The sequence below is a fragment of the Amblyomma maculatum genome, unplaced genomic scaffold, assembly GCF_055883805.1.
Source record: "Amblyomma maculatum isolate TAMU_Amacu unplaced genomic scaffold, ASM5588380v1 scaffold_18, whole genome shotgun sequence".
Lineage (NCBI taxonomy): Eukaryota > Metazoa > Arthropoda > Arachnida > Ixodida > Ixodidae > Amblyomma > Amblyomma maculatum.
Window position 1 is genome coordinate 8,076,488 of NW_028146743.1, and position 16,578 is coordinate 8,093,065.

General features: G+C 49.9%; 1 protein-coding gene and 1 pseudogene across 1 annotated transcript; both read left to right on the forward strand.

Annotated features, from left to right (window-relative positions):
• The first annotated feature begins 10,064 nt into the window (after positions 1-10,064).
• On the forward strand, positions 10,065-14,602 carry LOC146171833 (uncharacterized; annotated as a pseudogene).
• Positions 14,603-14,812: 210 nt separating this feature from the next.
• On the forward strand, positions 14,813-15,427 carry LOC146171834 (protein disulfide-isomerase A4-like). Its single transcript, XM_084586346.1, has one exon. It carries the CDS (start codon positions 14,813-14,815, stop codon positions 15,425-15,427), a length of 615 nt encoding a protein of 204 aa, XP_084442472.1.
• The last annotated feature ends 1,151 nt before the right edge of the window (positions 15,428-16,578 follow it).

Here is a 16,578-nt window from a genome sequence, read left to right on the forward strand (position 1 = left end):
CGGTCTGCTGCCTGACTCCATTCGATCTCGGAAGGCATCGACGCTGACAATGGCCTAGCCTACAGCACCGGTTGTTTTCGTCGAACCTCGTGAGCACCCTGCTTCCATGGACGATCGGATGAAGATGCGGGTGACTGGATGGACCTTTTCGACCGTGTGGCAGAATTCAACGGTTGGAACGACGCTGCGAAACTCAGGCAGGTCTACTTTGTTCTTCAAGGACATGCCCGAGTTTGATTTGAAAATCACGAGACTTCTTTCAAGGATTGGGAGATATTCAAAGCACAGTTCTTGATGGCCTTTACAAGTTCTGTCAGAAAAGAAAGAGCTCATGCCCTCCTCCAATCAAGAATTCAACTACCAAACGAGCCCGTCCTGGCCTACGTAGAGGAGATGAAACGCCTGTTTCGCCGCGCCGACCCTAACATGACCGAAAATGACAGAGTGGAATTCTTAATGCGAGGCATTAAAGAGTCGCTTTTTGCGGGGCTTGTCCGGAACCCGCCGAAAACTGTGGAAGAATTTGAGAGTGAAGCATCGACCATCAAGAAGACGTTGGATACCCGGATGCGCCACTACGAGCGACCACTTCAACCAAACTACTCATGCCACTACCCCAGCACATCTGCAAGCGGAGAGAACCTTCGGGACCTAATCCGGGAGATCGTGCGAGAGGAGCTCCGCCGAATGCTGCCATCATCGCAGCAACCCCAGGTGGCGACGCTCACGGACGTCGTCCGTGAAGAAGTTCAGCAGGCGCTGGGCGTTCCTGAAGCGACGGCAGCGACTGTTCCAGCACAAGAAGCAACAGCGATGAACTACGCTGGTGCATTACGTCGCCCTCCGCCCGACGTGATGACTTTCCCAGCCCTCGCCGCTACCGTCCTGTTCCTGAAAACCGCCCCTTGGCCCCGCCCGCCAAGCCTACCAACGACCCCCAAACCCCAGGAAGTGCGACGCCTGGAGGACTGAAAACAACCGGCCATTATGCTTCCACTGCGGTGAGGCCGGCCACATTCTGCGCCACTGTCCGCACCGACGAATCGGTCTCCGCGGATTTGCAGTCGACGCTCCACGACCACGCCCAGGTGAACGACCACAAGAAATTGACAACTACCTGCGTAGCGGCGAGATTGCACCACCAAGCCGTCGGTTCGGATCTCCATCGCCGTACAGGGCCCGCTTTGTGTCGCCAGGCCGTACTTATGATGAGAGTATGCGCGGAAGGTCCCCAAGCCCCCGTAGGGGAAACTAAAGGCAGCAACCTTTGGAGGTGAGGTTGCTCAACGGCGAAAAGACGAAGATCCTCCGCCGCCGACGACCACTAACGACGACGCAGCCGTTTCACCGCCGCTCCACACGACGTCGTCGACGACAACACGAACAAAGTGCAAGCAGACACCGCCGCCCAGCGAAGTAACAACGGTATGCCCCGGTCATGACCTGAAGAAACGACGGAGCCGAGATCGGACACTAAGGTCCACGTGCAATGCGAGGACGCGAACAAGTGACCTTGAAGTTGATGTCGACGGTCGCAGAGTCGCTGCCCTAGTAGACACCGGAGCTGACTATTCAGTCATTAGTGGACCGTTAGCCTCTCAGCTAAGAAAAGTTACCACCGCTTGGGATGGCCCGCTGATTCGCACAGCAGGTGGCAACCTGATTACTCCATCTGGACGATGCACTGCAACAATAACCGTAAATGGGCGTACTTACCCCACCAGCTTTGTGGTCTTGCAGCAGTGCTCCCGCGACGTGATTTTAGGCATGGACTTCCTAAATGAACATAGGGCTATCATCGATCTGCGATCCAAGCTCATCAAACTCTCTGCAGACAAAGCCATTCCTGCTACGACGACGTCGATGCAACACATCCCTCTAAACGTCCTCGATGAAGAATTGACCGTCCCGCCCCGATCAAGCATCGCAGTCTGCGTAGGTAGCGCAAACATCGAAACCGCTGAAGGCATCGTCGAAGGAAATATCCAATTGCTCTTAGAAAGAGGTGTCGGCATCGCAAGAGGCATCACGAAATTCCGGAGAGGTCAAACGCAGGTTTTGGTAACAAACTTCACCGAAGAATACCGGCATCTCAACAAGGGCACGACGATCGCTTTTCTCGACGAATTAGCGGACCTCAAAGATGTATTCACCCTCCACGACCAAACGCTGGAAGACACACCGGACCTATTCCGTCAGCCCACATTTGACATCAACCCGGCATTGACCCACAACCGGAAAGACCAGATTCTCAGTCTGCTTCGAAGCTACGGGGAGGGCTTCTCATCGTCATCGAAGGTACGACAAACACCACTGGCCAAGCATAATAACGGACGAACACGCCAGACCTCTGCGCCAAAGCCCTTATCGTGTATCGCCGCGAGAACGCCAGGCCATTCGCGATCAAGTTGAGGAAATGCTCCGTGATGACGTTATCCAGCCGTCGAACAGCCCCTGGGCAGCACCAGTCGTTTTGGTCAAGAAGAAAGAAAGCACACTTCGCTTCTGCGTTGATTACCGCCGCTTGAATAGCATAACGAAGAAGGATGTCTACCCGCTTCCCCGCATCGACGACACTCTCGACCGGCTCTGCAATGCAAGGTACTTCACATCGATGGACCTGAAGAGCGGATATTGGCAAATTGAGGTCGACGAAAGAGATCGCGAGAAGACCGCATTCATTACACCGGACGGCCTTTATGAATTTAAGGTGATGCCATTTGGCCTCTGCTCCGCACCAGCCACGTTTCAAGGAGTAATGGACACAGTCCTGGCAGGCTTGAAGTGGCAAATTTGTTTGGTATATTTGGACGACGTTGTTGTCTTCTCGTCAAACTTTGAAGACCACCTAAAACGACTACAGACAGTGTTGGAAACCATCAAGTCCTCGGGACTAACGCTAAAAGCAGAGAAGTGTCACTTCGCCTACGAAGAACTCCGGTTCCTAGGTCACATCGTTAGCAAGGACGGTATTCGCCCAGACCCGGAGAAAACAGCTGCAATCGCACAATTCCCACCGCCTGCCGACAAGAAAGCTGTGCGCCGATTCCTTGGGCTGTGCGCTTATTATCGACGATTTGTCAGAAACTTTTCGCGGATCGCCGAACCGTTGACGCAGCTTACAAAGGCTGACGTACCTTTTAAATGGGAAGCACCGCAAGGAGAAGCCTTCGACGAACTCAAGCGCCGCCTGCAATGCCCTCCCGTACTTGGCCACTTTGATGAAAACGCCGAGACCGAAATTCACACCGACGCGAGCAGTGTGGGCCTAGGAGCCGTTCTCGTCCAGAAGAGTGCCGGACAGGAGAAAGTAATCGCCTACGCTAGCAGGTCACTCACAAAAGCCGAAGTCAATTACTCGACGACCGAGAAGGAGTGCCTTGCAATCATCTGGGCCACTTCTAAGTTTCGTCCATACCTATACGGCCGACCATTCAAGGTGGTAAGCGACCATCACGAGCTCTGCTGGCTGGCTAATTTGAAAGATCCTTCCGGCCGCCTTGCCAGATGGAGCCCACGACTTCAAGAATTTGACATGACTGTAGTCTATAAGTCGGGCCGAAAGCATTCCGACGCAGACTGCTTATCCCGCGCTCCCGTCGATGCTCCCCCGAAGGACGATGACGATGACGCCTTTTTGGGACCGGTAAGCGCCAGCAATTTCGCAGAACAACAGCGATCAGACCCTGAGCTGAAAGCGCTAGCCGATTACTTGGAAGGAAAGACCGCTTCCCCTCCTGGTGTGTTCAGGCGACATTTATCATCCTTCACGTTAAGCAATGGCCTCCTCGTGAAGAAGAACTTCGCACCCAACAAGACCGCGCAGCTTCTCGTAGTGCCTAAAACCCTTCGGCAAGAAATTCTGCAGGCGTTGCACGATGAGCCCACAGCAGGCCACCTCGGATTTGCGCGCACGTTGCGTCGAATCCAAGAGAAGTATTACTGGCCGCGACTGCCTGCCGAAGTTGCCCACTACGTGAAGACGTGTCGTGAGTGCCAACGACGCAAGACGCCACCGATCAGACCAGCAGGACTACTAAACCCGATTCCGCCCCCAATCCTGCCCTTTCAGCAAATTGGGATGGATCTCCTCGGCCCCTTTCCATCTTCGTCTATGGGTAACAAGTGGATCATCGTGGCCCCTGACTACCTTACCCGTTACGCCGAAGCAAGAGCACTGCCAAATGGTACCGCGGCAGAAGTCGCCAAATTTTTTGTCGAACAAATTCTCTTGCGACACGGCGCCCCAGAAGTGCTCATCACGGACAAGGGAACGGCGTTTACGGCAGAGTTGACGCAAGCCATCCTGGAATACAGTCACACAAGCCATCGACGAACAACTGCGTACCATCCCCAGACCAATGGCCTCACGGAGCGCCTGAACAAAACGATCGCGGACATGATCGCTATGTATGTCGACGCCGAACACAAGACCTGGGACACCATCTTGCCGTACGTGATCTTCGCGTATAACACGGCAGTCCAGGAGACGACCAGAGCGACCCCGTTTAAGCTTGTGTACGGCAGGGAGCCCACGACGACGCTCGACGCAATGCTGCCGCACGTAACCAGCGAAGACAACCTTGACGTCGCCGCCTACCTGCAGCGTGCAGAGGAAGCCCGACGACTCGCACGGCTGCGTATTAAAGACCAACAGCGCACCGACAGTCGACGATACAATTTACGACGACGCCATGCAGAGTACAATCCAGGAGACCAAGTGTGGGTTTGGACACCAATTCGCCGTCGCGGATTAAGTGAAAAGTTGTTGCGTCGATACTTTGGGCCATACAAAATCCTTCGCCGCGTCGGACCACTGGACTATGAAGTCATTCCCGACGGAACGTCAGCATCACAACGGCGACGCGCACGCCCAGAAATTGTCCATGTTGTACGATTGAAGCCGTATTACGCGCGTTAAAGAATCTGTGGTGTTTAAACTTTGCAGTGTTTATGTTTAAGTTTCTTTGTTTTGGAACATCGAGGCGATGTTTTTTTTAAGGGGGGAGTAATGCCGCGAAACCTTCAAACAGTATTTGTTGTTTTTTAACAGCCGCCGGCATACAGGCTTATCACTCTCATTCTTGACCGCGTATCAGTTCCGTAATCGTTGTTTGTTAATGCTCGATGTCGCAAGCCACACCTTTATCAGTTTTGTTGTAGCGAAAGATGCACCGAGATCTGTCTCGAAGGTTCCGGCCACTCGGGTGTCTTTCCACAATGTTCCAGCCCGTGCAGGTAGCTGTTTGCGACGTTATCTAGATTGTTCTGTGCAGCCTTTAAATTGAGCGTTGCCGAGTGTGACGGGTATTCTTTGTCCGACGACCGACGAGCGCGTTTGTTGCTATCGCCGCCGCCGAGTTGCTTAGTTCTTTTGCGGGTGCAAGTCAGCCCAAATAAAGTTTCTTCAGTGCAATCACCGACCCTTCATTTGTGTCGTCGACCTCGTCACCACTACGTGACAATATGTATATAGGAACTCTAGAGGATGCCCTCTGACTCAAGGCGAAAGATAGAGGCTGGTGTGAGAGTGAATACCCGCACAGAAAATAGTGAGCAGTATGGCAGTGGCAAATGTAGCCACAGTTCTAACTGCGCTTCTGACAGCAAAGTCAGTTTTCCTGATCGCTGAAGAAATACGGTTGTTGAAACAAGTCAAACCGATAGATGGCTGTCACACCACCATAAATAATCGAAGAAATGCATGTTGCAAATAAATACAATGTGACCACCTCTTTACAGTATTTCACACTGAGTGCTTCTGTTTTCATTGGTTGTAATTCACAGGTGTTATAAATACGTCTGGGAAAAAAACTTCCTTCCCTGCAGTTGGTCAAAATGACTCTGTCATTACAAAGAAATCGCATTAAGCCGAATTATATAGCGGCAAGCACACGGCAAACGTTCAAAGTATCATAAACGGCATTTTGTGACAAGGTGTACGGAGTAAAACGATAAAATTTTTTTTATACATCGTACAGCTCTTACTTCCTCCGATGGCCACAGGAAAAGAACGAAATTCTGATGGCACACTATAAATCCACTCTCATTAGTCGCACAACATGGCACTGCTGGATGCTCGTACCACGTACCCCATCTTGTTAAGCAATAAAGACCCTTTAAGAGAGGCCCGTACAGCTACTAAAGCGTACATGAGGAAACTGCTTGAGGTAGAAAACTGTCATTCAGCTTTAAATCGCAAAACCCGGTCCCACAATGAAAAAGAAGCCAGCTGACACGAAGAGCTCATGTCGTGTTGCGCTTCTTGTTCTGCCCGCACGCTTGGAGCCTCAAAGTCGAGTTCTTACAATTGCACGTGCTAGATGCCAAAGCCAGGCTTGCGTTTTGAACAAAACAAGGAGTATCCAATACGTCGTGCTGGCACATACCTCTGCTGTTTGCCCCTTTGTGCCACATCATTCCGGAAGACATCAAATGAAACTTGGAACACAGTTCGATGTAAGAGAAAAATATGGTGTGGTGAATATTTGCGGAGAACGTCTGGCAATATAGTCGCTATGTTCCCTCTATTTGCCCCTTTGCCTGTTTGCCCCTTTTTGCCACATCATTCCGGACGACATCAAATGAAACTTGGAACACAGTTTGCTTCGATGTAAGAGAAAAATATGGTGTGGTGAATATTTGCTGAGAACAACTGGCAATAAAGTTGCCCTGCAGTGTACTTACAAAAAACAAGCGCGTGATTGAGCGGACGAACCTTCATACTGGCGAGTGGAGCCTCCAATAAGCCCGAAATCGCCAGTGCATTAATACCAACGATATATTTAATAGCAACATAAAAAATAACAAACTCACGGGGTGGCACATACCTTCGCTAAAGTGCACGCCTTTGGAGGCGAATCAAGAGCACTTTCAATGGATTTAAATAAAATTTTGAATTTCGCTTTTATGTCATAGTTAATGAAAATTTGTAAAGACGCTTTTATTTAGGTCACTAGTTATAAGTCTTTCTGCATTTACATTTTATGCCTTATGTAATGCCCTCGGGCCTTTAAGGCTTCAATAAATGAAATGAAATGAAATGCGAGAGTGGATTTAAAAAAAATCGAAATCGATGCATAGGAATGCTAATCTGCAACGCTAGCTGTGGGGCTACAATTCAGGCATCTTACGGCCACCCTTGTTCGTCGGCCCATTTCCCTAACGCTAGTCTTCAGAAGGTGGCTGCAAGGAAAAGCTATACAGCTGCATAGCTTTTTTTTTAGCCGTATGAGTGCTCTTGGGTGGATTTCAGTGAGTAATTACTTCCTTATTTAAACAGTTATGTCTACGCTGAACATTTACACAGTGCCTGTCTAGGATTGACTTGCCTGTCAAATAAGTTACTGGCTTGGGACAGATGACCGACCGACAAAGTGTAGTCAGAATTTCTACTGGAGGAATATGGCCTGGTTAGGCAGCAACGTCAATATATCAATTTATACTAGTGGAAGTATACGTTATGAATCTTCTTTACGGAGAACGAAACAATCGAAAACAGGTTTACTAACTTGATGCTTATGTACCACTCTTAATCTCGTTCCACATACGTGTCAAAAAAGTTCCAGTTATAATTGTAACTTTCACTTAAATTGGTGGAAGTTCCACTTACGACTGGAACATTTTTAACTCTTCCGTGGAACTAGATTAAGCGTGTATCACCACGTACCCACCATTCTAAATGCTGAAAATGCTTATGCAATGTGTTATTGAGAAAAATTTCTAAAAAAAATGAATATTGTGTGGTTTTCATCACAAGATACACCAAAAAATCAGTTATATGCAATGTAGCGCCGTTATAAAGTTCAAACTCAAGGAAGTCCAATAATGAAGTCCTGAGATATATGCTTGACGATCTTTCTTCGACATTACGGCTTATTCTCGCATAAAGCCGACTGACTCCTATTAGAAAAAAAAAAGAAGAAGAAAATTACGGGGGACACAAACTCTGTGCCCCTTCGTTGTGGTGGAGTGGTTAGGGCGCTCGACTTTTTTTCCCGAGGATGTGAGATCGAATTCCGGACGCAGCAGCCGTTTTTCGATGGAGGTGGAAAGCAAATTAACGCGCCCGTGCTCTGTGCGGTGGCAGTGCATGTTAGGGAAGACTAAGTGGTACGAATTTCCGGAGCCCTCCACTACGGAGTCTCTCATAGCCTGAGTCGCTTTGAGGCGTTAAACCCCATAAACCAAACCAAACTTATGATGCAGTAAAGGACGTGCCTGCGTAGCCTAAGTGCAGCGTGCTTGACTCGCCACTCAATAGCACTGGCAAGTTAATTCTTATTTCAGCTCTCCATCTGAAATGGCCAACCCAATCTGGCGGTTCTTCTAACTTTGTATTATCATGTGGACTCGTTAGGTGACACAAACAATCGAATAATCTGTGCCCGACCATGCCAGCTGCCAGCCATCACCTGCTTGCGTTATGCCCGTTATCTTTATAGCGTGATTTATAGCGTTAAAACTGCAATGTAGTTTTAAAACCGAGATAGTGATTCAATAACGTTCTACTTTGAGGAAAAGGACGTAATGATTAAAATTATCAGTATTGACTGCCAACCTAGAAAATGTGTGAGCATAAAACGCGTTTATCATTGTTTCAATGCAATGGTAGAGATTATCGTCAACGTCAAACGGTGGCAGACTAGCAAATTAAAACTCGTTACTGGTCTTGCCCCAGTGCCTCAATCCGCGCTCCCCACCCTCCTTTTGAGCCGCTGTGCGTGAGGGAGATAACCGCGTCGTCTGCTACGGAGTCTTCCATTACAGACTTTTAGTTTAGCGCTGTCGCTTACGTCGGCCGTCTACCGCTACCGCGCACCATCAGCAGAGCACGCGCTGATTGGTCCCTGCGTGCGACGTCCGCCGAAATTTGACAGGAACAAGGCGTCATCTACCGCCCCCGGGATAATCAGCGCATGCATGCTGACGCTCGCACGCTAGCAGTAGGCGGTAGCGGTAAGCGGTAGTGCTACACTAAAGGTCTCCATTATGCCCACTCCGTAGGCAGGCAGCAGGATCCACGCAACTGCCTGCGCATATTTTTTTTAGTCGATATTTATTGCCTCAGGGCATCAGTAGGGTATGAGATGAAGGATGAATAAATGATTAAATGAATGGAAAAAGGTTGGCTGATTTTATGAAGTCCAGAAGTGAGCGATGATGAGGTCCCTGCGTCCAAGTGACGTGTGAGGCAGGATTGGTTGCTGAAAGGACAGCTATGCTCAGGTGCCGGATTCGTGTTGGCTTGAGTGCTTTGCAGTCCCACAGCAAGTCGTGGATGTCGGCCTCGACATCTTCGTTGTTACAGATCGGACATCCTGTGCGAGCCTGTACATATTGTTGCGGGAAAAGGGGTGTCACTGAGAAAATACGAACAAAGGATCCGGCATCGGCAGCTTGCGCGGCTGGAGTAGGAGTTCATGCGCCGACTCCGCGCCCAGCTCTAGCTTCTTCCCCCATGGTATTAGGAAGGCACCTGTTGGCGCATTTTCTGCTCCAGCAGCAGCACAGCATATGGCGTAAAGGGGTGACCCGCAAAAGTTCGTTTAGGCTCACCTTCGTGTTCTCATTTAGTTCGGCCCCGTATTCTCCTGCGATCTAGCGCCAAGGTCGCCGCCGGTGCACTGAGAACGGGAGTTAAAAGCATTTATGCTTAGCACTTTCATAAAATCTCTGGACAAGGACCCAGCTACCTGACTCCTGTGCATTTTTGTCCTTACGCTGTCACAAGAGGTTAAAGTTTTAATTGGTAGCCTCCTGCGGAATCCAAAGTAAGCGAAAAATATTTCTATTAAATTAACTGCAATATTTAATGTTTTGCTTCAGACAAGAAAAATGGGTATAGGCGGATATTTTTCACCAAATTTAGACGCATTCTTGTTTGTTTTGTGATTTTTTTTTTTTAAATATGGAAAAAACTTCCGGTTTCCGAGTTGATCTTACAATGCTAACTATATACCGCGTGCTTCCTTTTAACTGTTTATAGATCGTTAATTTAAACCATGTTAGATGTAAGTCAGTCTGGTTTGGGGGTAGGTTTATTGTACATTAAGGCGGACATTATGTACATGATAGAGCTCAGTAAGTAGCAAATAATTAAAAATGTTAGCTAATAAACTTTTTTTAGCCTTGAGTTTAAGGGCCCAACGTTATATGAATAAAATGAAGGCCGTCTACAGAAAAGCTGAGTCCAGTTTTTGAATCTCAATGCTTCAATTCTGTTCGAAATATTTAACGTCAAAAATATTAATTTTAGCTAGTAAAGCTGGCTTCCCGTGCTGCACACTTTTAAAGCGGCGACACTTTTCCGGTTTTATCCCGTAGAAGCAGTGAACGTCATTTCCGCTACAATGCCACGCCCAGAGACGCCGTTTTGATAACGTTCAGTGTAGGACGGCAGCTTTACACGCATCACCTGTTGTGCACTTTGTAAACTCCAACATAAAAGATTCTTGAAAAAGGAACCAAAGAGCTGGGGTAAGAAATCCAAGACGAGACATGGTAGTAATGAAAAGGGAGTCTTGCGGCACAACTTATTTTGGCGAGAGGCGTAGAATATAGTTTTATGGCCACCGGCTCTACCCCCTTTGGCAACAGCAGCTGCAGCGGCCACCCGTTCGTGAAGGCATGTCCAGGAAAGTAATATAAATGAACACACGAGGTGTTTCTGCAGCTCTTTAAGTACCCGTTCCATGACAGTTTTTTTTTTCTTTTCGTTCCACATAGAAGATATATGAGGCAGAAACGCAGATTACTCACGATTATCATGCACCATACAGGCTTAGAGCTACCTATAAAAACAAGAAGAGCGGGCGTCGACAGACTCGACAGCGTTTCGCACCGCGGTCGACACGCGGCGCAACCATCACAATGCTCGGGGCGTATATTATATTGTTCTGTTGCTGTCTTCACCGAGTACTCAGTAATTAATTTGATTATACTAGCGTGGTTATTTGTCATTTCACATAAACGAGGTGATTTTTGACGCGTGCGTCCTGTTCTTTTTTGTGTGCGGTGTGCATCTGTTGCAGATGAGTTCTTTCTAATTGAATATTTAGCCAGTTGTAGTAATTTTGTCCTCGACTTGAAAAGGATCAGGTGGCGCCACTTTCTGGCAACGGGTCCTGTTTTAACGTCCAAATAAATAATAACAGCCGGTAAACTGAAAATAACAAACAGGAATAGCATGTACAGAAGAACAACTTAGAAAATCGGAAGATTATTTCAGCGGAAATCAGTGAAAAATCAAATCATTGCAAGCAGCATCAAACAAATATGTATAAAATCAAGTCAAAGGTAAAGCAGTAAAGAAAGGCTTTTCTTTCGCTCTTTTTCACCGATCCCAAATGAACCAATTAAACAAAGACAGATTTTAAAATATGCGTTCTAAACACATTCCCCTTTAGGCACTTTAAAAAGATCAGACCATGAAATATAGCACTCGCAACGATACGCTATTTTCGCAAGCAAACTCCAATGATGCTAAGTCATTTTCTTGCACGAAGATCCCAGAATCCAAAGATTACCGCCCTCCACTTTCCCTTTGCTGACCACAAAGATCCTTTTGGTCTTAAAGTTACAAGGTTCAATTTACTGGCTACGAAGGAAACGCTTCGTTCTAAACTCAGTTACCTGCGTACGCCCTTTGCTGCTGAACAAACAGCGACAAAGTATATATCCAATCCATTTTTACATAAAGCAGAAATTGGGCGGAAATCTTTTCAGTGTTGTTTTAAAGCTTTGAAGCGGGAATCTGTTCTTACCTTCATTCAAATCTCTCGGCTGTTAGCTTGTGTCATCAGCTTTCTTTTTTCAGCCAGCCTTTGCACTTCCGCAATGTTCAGCAATTCATTTAACATGGTATAGGTTAGAAGCGTGATAGAATCAATGCGCAAAGCCATCTGACTTATTATCTGTCAGGTACTGAACTATGCGGTTACTGTCAGTTCTTGGCGTGTACGTTACGGGATACCCATTAAATCTCCTACTCTTCTTTTTTATCTGCGAATAAAGCAGCTGCTGTTTTTGCAGTGTTTATAAAGATGTGGTTATTGACTGCATATCGGTTAAATATATTCGTAGAATCGCACTGGTCTGCACGAATGACGCACCCGTGTATCGGAGTAGCATGTTCTGATTAGATATTCAAAATTTATCACTCTGAGAATAGTGTGCACTCGTTCATTTTCAGTATATTCTTAAGATAACTATAAATCATCCCCCCTTGAAAGATAGCTGCGATAAGAAAGAAATTTTGGGCAAGGTTTACACCTGCTAAACCTAAGTAAACAAAGCGAAAGAGGGGGCACGTTTCGCTCGACCCGCCTCTCTTCGTCTCTGTGCTCCAACCTCTCGGCGAGCTACGTCCACTGGATGATCGGATTCTGCCTGTCGTCTTTGCAACCCCAGAGATGCAGGCAGTTTGCAAGGTGTCCCGCCTGGATCATCCATAATAGCTGCTGCCGTTAAACTGTCGAAAGCTGTTGCGATCCGTTGGCACCGGCTAAGAGCATTTAACCCGACATTTACAGGTACCTGGTCCATTGCCGTGTTTCGCCACCAAAGAATATGGTGGAATCAAAGAAAAACGCAATCAGCCGTCTGGCATTTACCGCTTATGGAAGCATCGGCCCGAACCCACGCGTGAGCGCCCCTGCGCTCCGTCTTTTTCAACAGCAGCGGAGGCCATCTACTAAACAGAGCAAGCGCCACGGCCTCAGCGTAGCTGCGGTGGAGCGACGTCTGGTTTTCACGAGACTAGTCAGAGGCGAGTGCGCGGTTACCTCGGTTTCGACGGTGGTGCTACCGCCGGCGATACCGGCTGAGTGACGTCATATCTGCCACGGGGTTTCTCCTCGGTTGAAGGTCAAACACGCGGGGGGGGGGGGGGGAGTAAAAAGCTTTCGCTTTTTGAAAAAAAAAAATGACAGGTGGTTTTACTCATCCAACTTACATAGTATCGTGCAAAAGCTTCCCCATTTCGGCTGTCCGCCCACATTCAAGGTATTTCTGACCTAAATGTTGGGGGTGAGCTAAGTCGGCCTAGAACGCGGGTCACCTCATTTTTCGAAAGTCAATTTCGAGGGTAGACGAGTATGCTGTAGGCGTTGTCTCTGCCGGAAGCGCCTCATAACGCCGTGGGCACCGAGACCTTTCTTGACGCCATCGGGGATCATGAGGTCCAGCGCCAGGTACGTCTCGGGCGCCCTGCTTCGATCCCGGACGCTTTGAGTCTCGCCATCAAGGCGACAGGCCTGTGGCGCAAGTGGTGTCCAGATCAAGAGGCCTACTTACGGAGGCAGCTGGCCGAACGAGAGCGCGATCTGGAGGCTGAGCGCCAGAGCACCTTTTCACATGCTGTGGAGGTGAAGGAGCTGTCGCAGAAGCTTGATGAACAGGTGACTAAGGTGCAGCAACAGAAGGAGATTTTAAAGGCCCAGCCGAAACTTGGTCAGGAGAGGTCGGCACAGCTGCAGCGGCGGATGCACCATCTCGAGGTGGAGTTACAGCGGGCATGGACCTCGGTGCGTGGCCGCTTATGTTCGCGAGAGGAGAACTGGAGCACTCCTACAGGGAGACCCTGAAGAGCGGGCACGAGAAGCCGGAGGCTCGCCTTGCTCAGGCCCACGGGCATGCCGAAACCCTGGAGGTTGTGTTCGCTCACCAGCGGCAGCGGCTGGACCAGGAGGTCCATGAACTAGCTGCCCAACCCTGTGCCTCCGAGGAGAAAGTGAAGGACCTCATTAAGATGCACCAGATGGAGCTGGAGGTGGAGCGGGTGGAGTTCCGGCACCACCTGAACGCTATGTAGGGGCGCTTCGAGAAGGAAGCCCACCTGACCCTGGAGTTGCGTGCCCGCCTGTCCGAGGTGGTCGAAACCCACAGCCGTGAGGTCAGCGAGCTTTCACGCAAGCAGGCGGTGTTCAAGGGGGCCGAGCAGCAGCTTACTCAGGCCCGAGAGGCTGTTGTCGAGCAACTGCGTCAGGAGTTGTACGATCAAAGTGCCAAGAATCACGAGCTGACCACCAAGAACAGGGAGGTGGTAGAGGTAATGCGGGCGCACGAACGAAAAGCGGAAGCCCAAGTCATGGTGATGAGTACGGAACTGGAGACGCTGAAGACTAGGCACGCAGAGGAAATGAAGCGCCTGGAAGAGAGGTTGTTGGCCATAAGTAAGCGGAAGGAGCGGGAGCTGCTCGAGCGGTTGTTGCCTGCTGTCAGGACGGATGGTGGTCTGGCCCACTCGTTGTGGCCGTGTGCTTTGAGAGGGAGCTGCGAGAATGGCTCAAGAAGCAACAGCTACAGCGTGGTATGGCCGCCCACCTCGCACAGGAGAGCGTTTTCTCCACTGCAGATGTGGAGCGCCTGGAGCAGCTCACCAAGATCAACAGTCAGCTGGACAGATGTGCGTCTGGAGAGCAAATTGTCCAAAAATCGATATGTGCTCATGTTGAAGGCTTGTATAGCAGTTTTGGCTTTCTTCTTACTGGTTTCAGGGAAGGTCTCATGGGCTGAAATAGACCTGGCACTCAGTAGAGAGACCGGAATGAAAGAACCAACTCTGGATGTGGACAAGTCCAAGCTGGCGCCTGAGGTGTAGAAGCCCACGAAAATTGAAGGCTTCGAGGGAGAGACCAAGGTCAGAGAGGGCAGCAGTGGTGACGGGGTCCAGGGAGACCGGTCCATAAAATTGGATACTGAAGTATGGGGACTCCTCATCGAACAAGGAGGGTGAAGAGGAGAACGAGGACAAGGAGCTGATGGTCGAGCCAGACACCACGCCCATGCTAACAAGGTGGACATTTTGGCCATGGGTGTCATTGTCCAGCTGAACGCCTTGAAGCTCAATCAATCGAACTTCGACCAGGTGGTCAACAACATGCGCAAGATGCTCCTCAACTTCTACGCGCCATGGTGTGAGCACTGCGTGAAGTTGGAGCCTGAGTACGCCCGCGAGGCCACCATTTTGAGGCGGCGGGATCCGCATGTGCTGTTGGCCAAGATAGACACCACGGTCGAAAAGAAGCTGGCCAACAGCTTAGTCGTCTTTACGCTCGTCTTCTCGCACCCGGGTAACCTGACCGAATATGAGAACACCTTTTTGACCGAAGGGATCATCGATACGATGGCGGAGAAGACGGACCAGCTGTTTTCGCCACCAGCGGAAGCATTGCTCGAGCTGACCGCAGTGAGCTTCAAGCTCACCGACAGCAATGCTAAGATCATGCTGGCCTACTTCTACGCCCTATGCTGCAGCCACTGCCGTCGCATGTCCCCAGAGTTCGAGCGCACGGCGCTGCTCCTCAAGGAGTACGGCGTCGCGCTAGGCAAGGTGGGTGCCAGCGAGAAATGGCGCCCTGCGCGTAATGACAACGCCTCGCTGCACTTCAGTGAGCTGCCGTTGCCGTGGGAAGGCATTACCTGATACTGCCGTGCGCACCGGCCGGTGCACTTCAGTGAGCTGCCGTTGCCGTGGGAAGGCATTACCTGATACTGCCGTGCGCACAGGCCGGTCTTCAACGGACTTCGACTGGACACTGTGCTTTCCCTGGACTTCAAATTTGACTGTGATTGTCTAAACTTTTCCGATTGCTGTGTTGGTGTGACCTCGTGTGTTATCATCTATTCTGAGTGTAGTCTGTTTGCGCGCGCGCGCGCGTCTGGGTGTGTGTGTGTGTGTGTGTGTGTGTGTGTGTGTGTGTGTGTGTGTGTGTGTGTGTGTGTGTGTGTGTGTGTGTGTGTGTGTGTGTGTGTGTGTGTGTGTGTGTGTGTGTGTGTGTGTGTGTGTGTGTGTGTGTGTGTGTGTGTGTGTGTGTGTGTGTGTGTGTGTGTGTGTGTGTGTGTGTGTGTGTGTGTGTGTGTGTGTGCGTGTCTGTGTGTGTGTGTGTGTGTGGACATGTTCAGTGCATTTCCTGTCCCTCTGCTCCCTCCGCCCCCCCGGTGAAAAGATGTTACGGTATTGAAGACAAAGAAGTGCGGCGCTAGCGCGTACAAGAAAGAGCGTGATGAAGACGATGGAGCCGGTGTTCGGCGAGTGACGTAGCCTCTCTCTGCTCTGTGACTGTGTGTCTGTGTCTGTGTGCTCCTATCCCGTATGCGTTTTTCCTGACGGGCGAAGAAGAAGCGGACAATGGCGTTGGCAGGTGCGCTCGCACTACTTCCGCCATCATTCATTAAACGTCATCTATCATCGCCCTCGGTCATGTTCTGTCTCCTTTCATCATCGGCTTGCCGCCCCGCAACGTTTGGTTGGTGGCGCGGGGTACATCATCATCACTCGTCATCCTGGCCCGAAGCTTTGGCGCCCTGTGTCACCTTGCGCCGTCGGCAACGGGTGCCTGGGACAGCGCATCACCTGGCTGTTCCCCAGCCTGCTGTACTCGACGCCACATCGCCGTTCTCCACCCCCGCCCAGTCCGCCGCCCTGACCAAAAGACACGAAGAAACACAAGCAGCCCAACTTTAAGATCCCACCGACCTAAGACGCCACGAACACGTGCAAGCACACATCACAAGACACAGAGCATGAAAGACCTGACCGAAGGCTCCGACCGACCCGAAACGCCGACCAGATGA

What these genes read in the sequence shown, in the direction of transcription:
- LOC146171834 (XM_084586346.1), top strand. Translation starts at nt 14,813, where the DNA reads ATGGGTGTCATTGTCCAGCTGAACGCCTTGAAGCTCAATCAATCGAAC.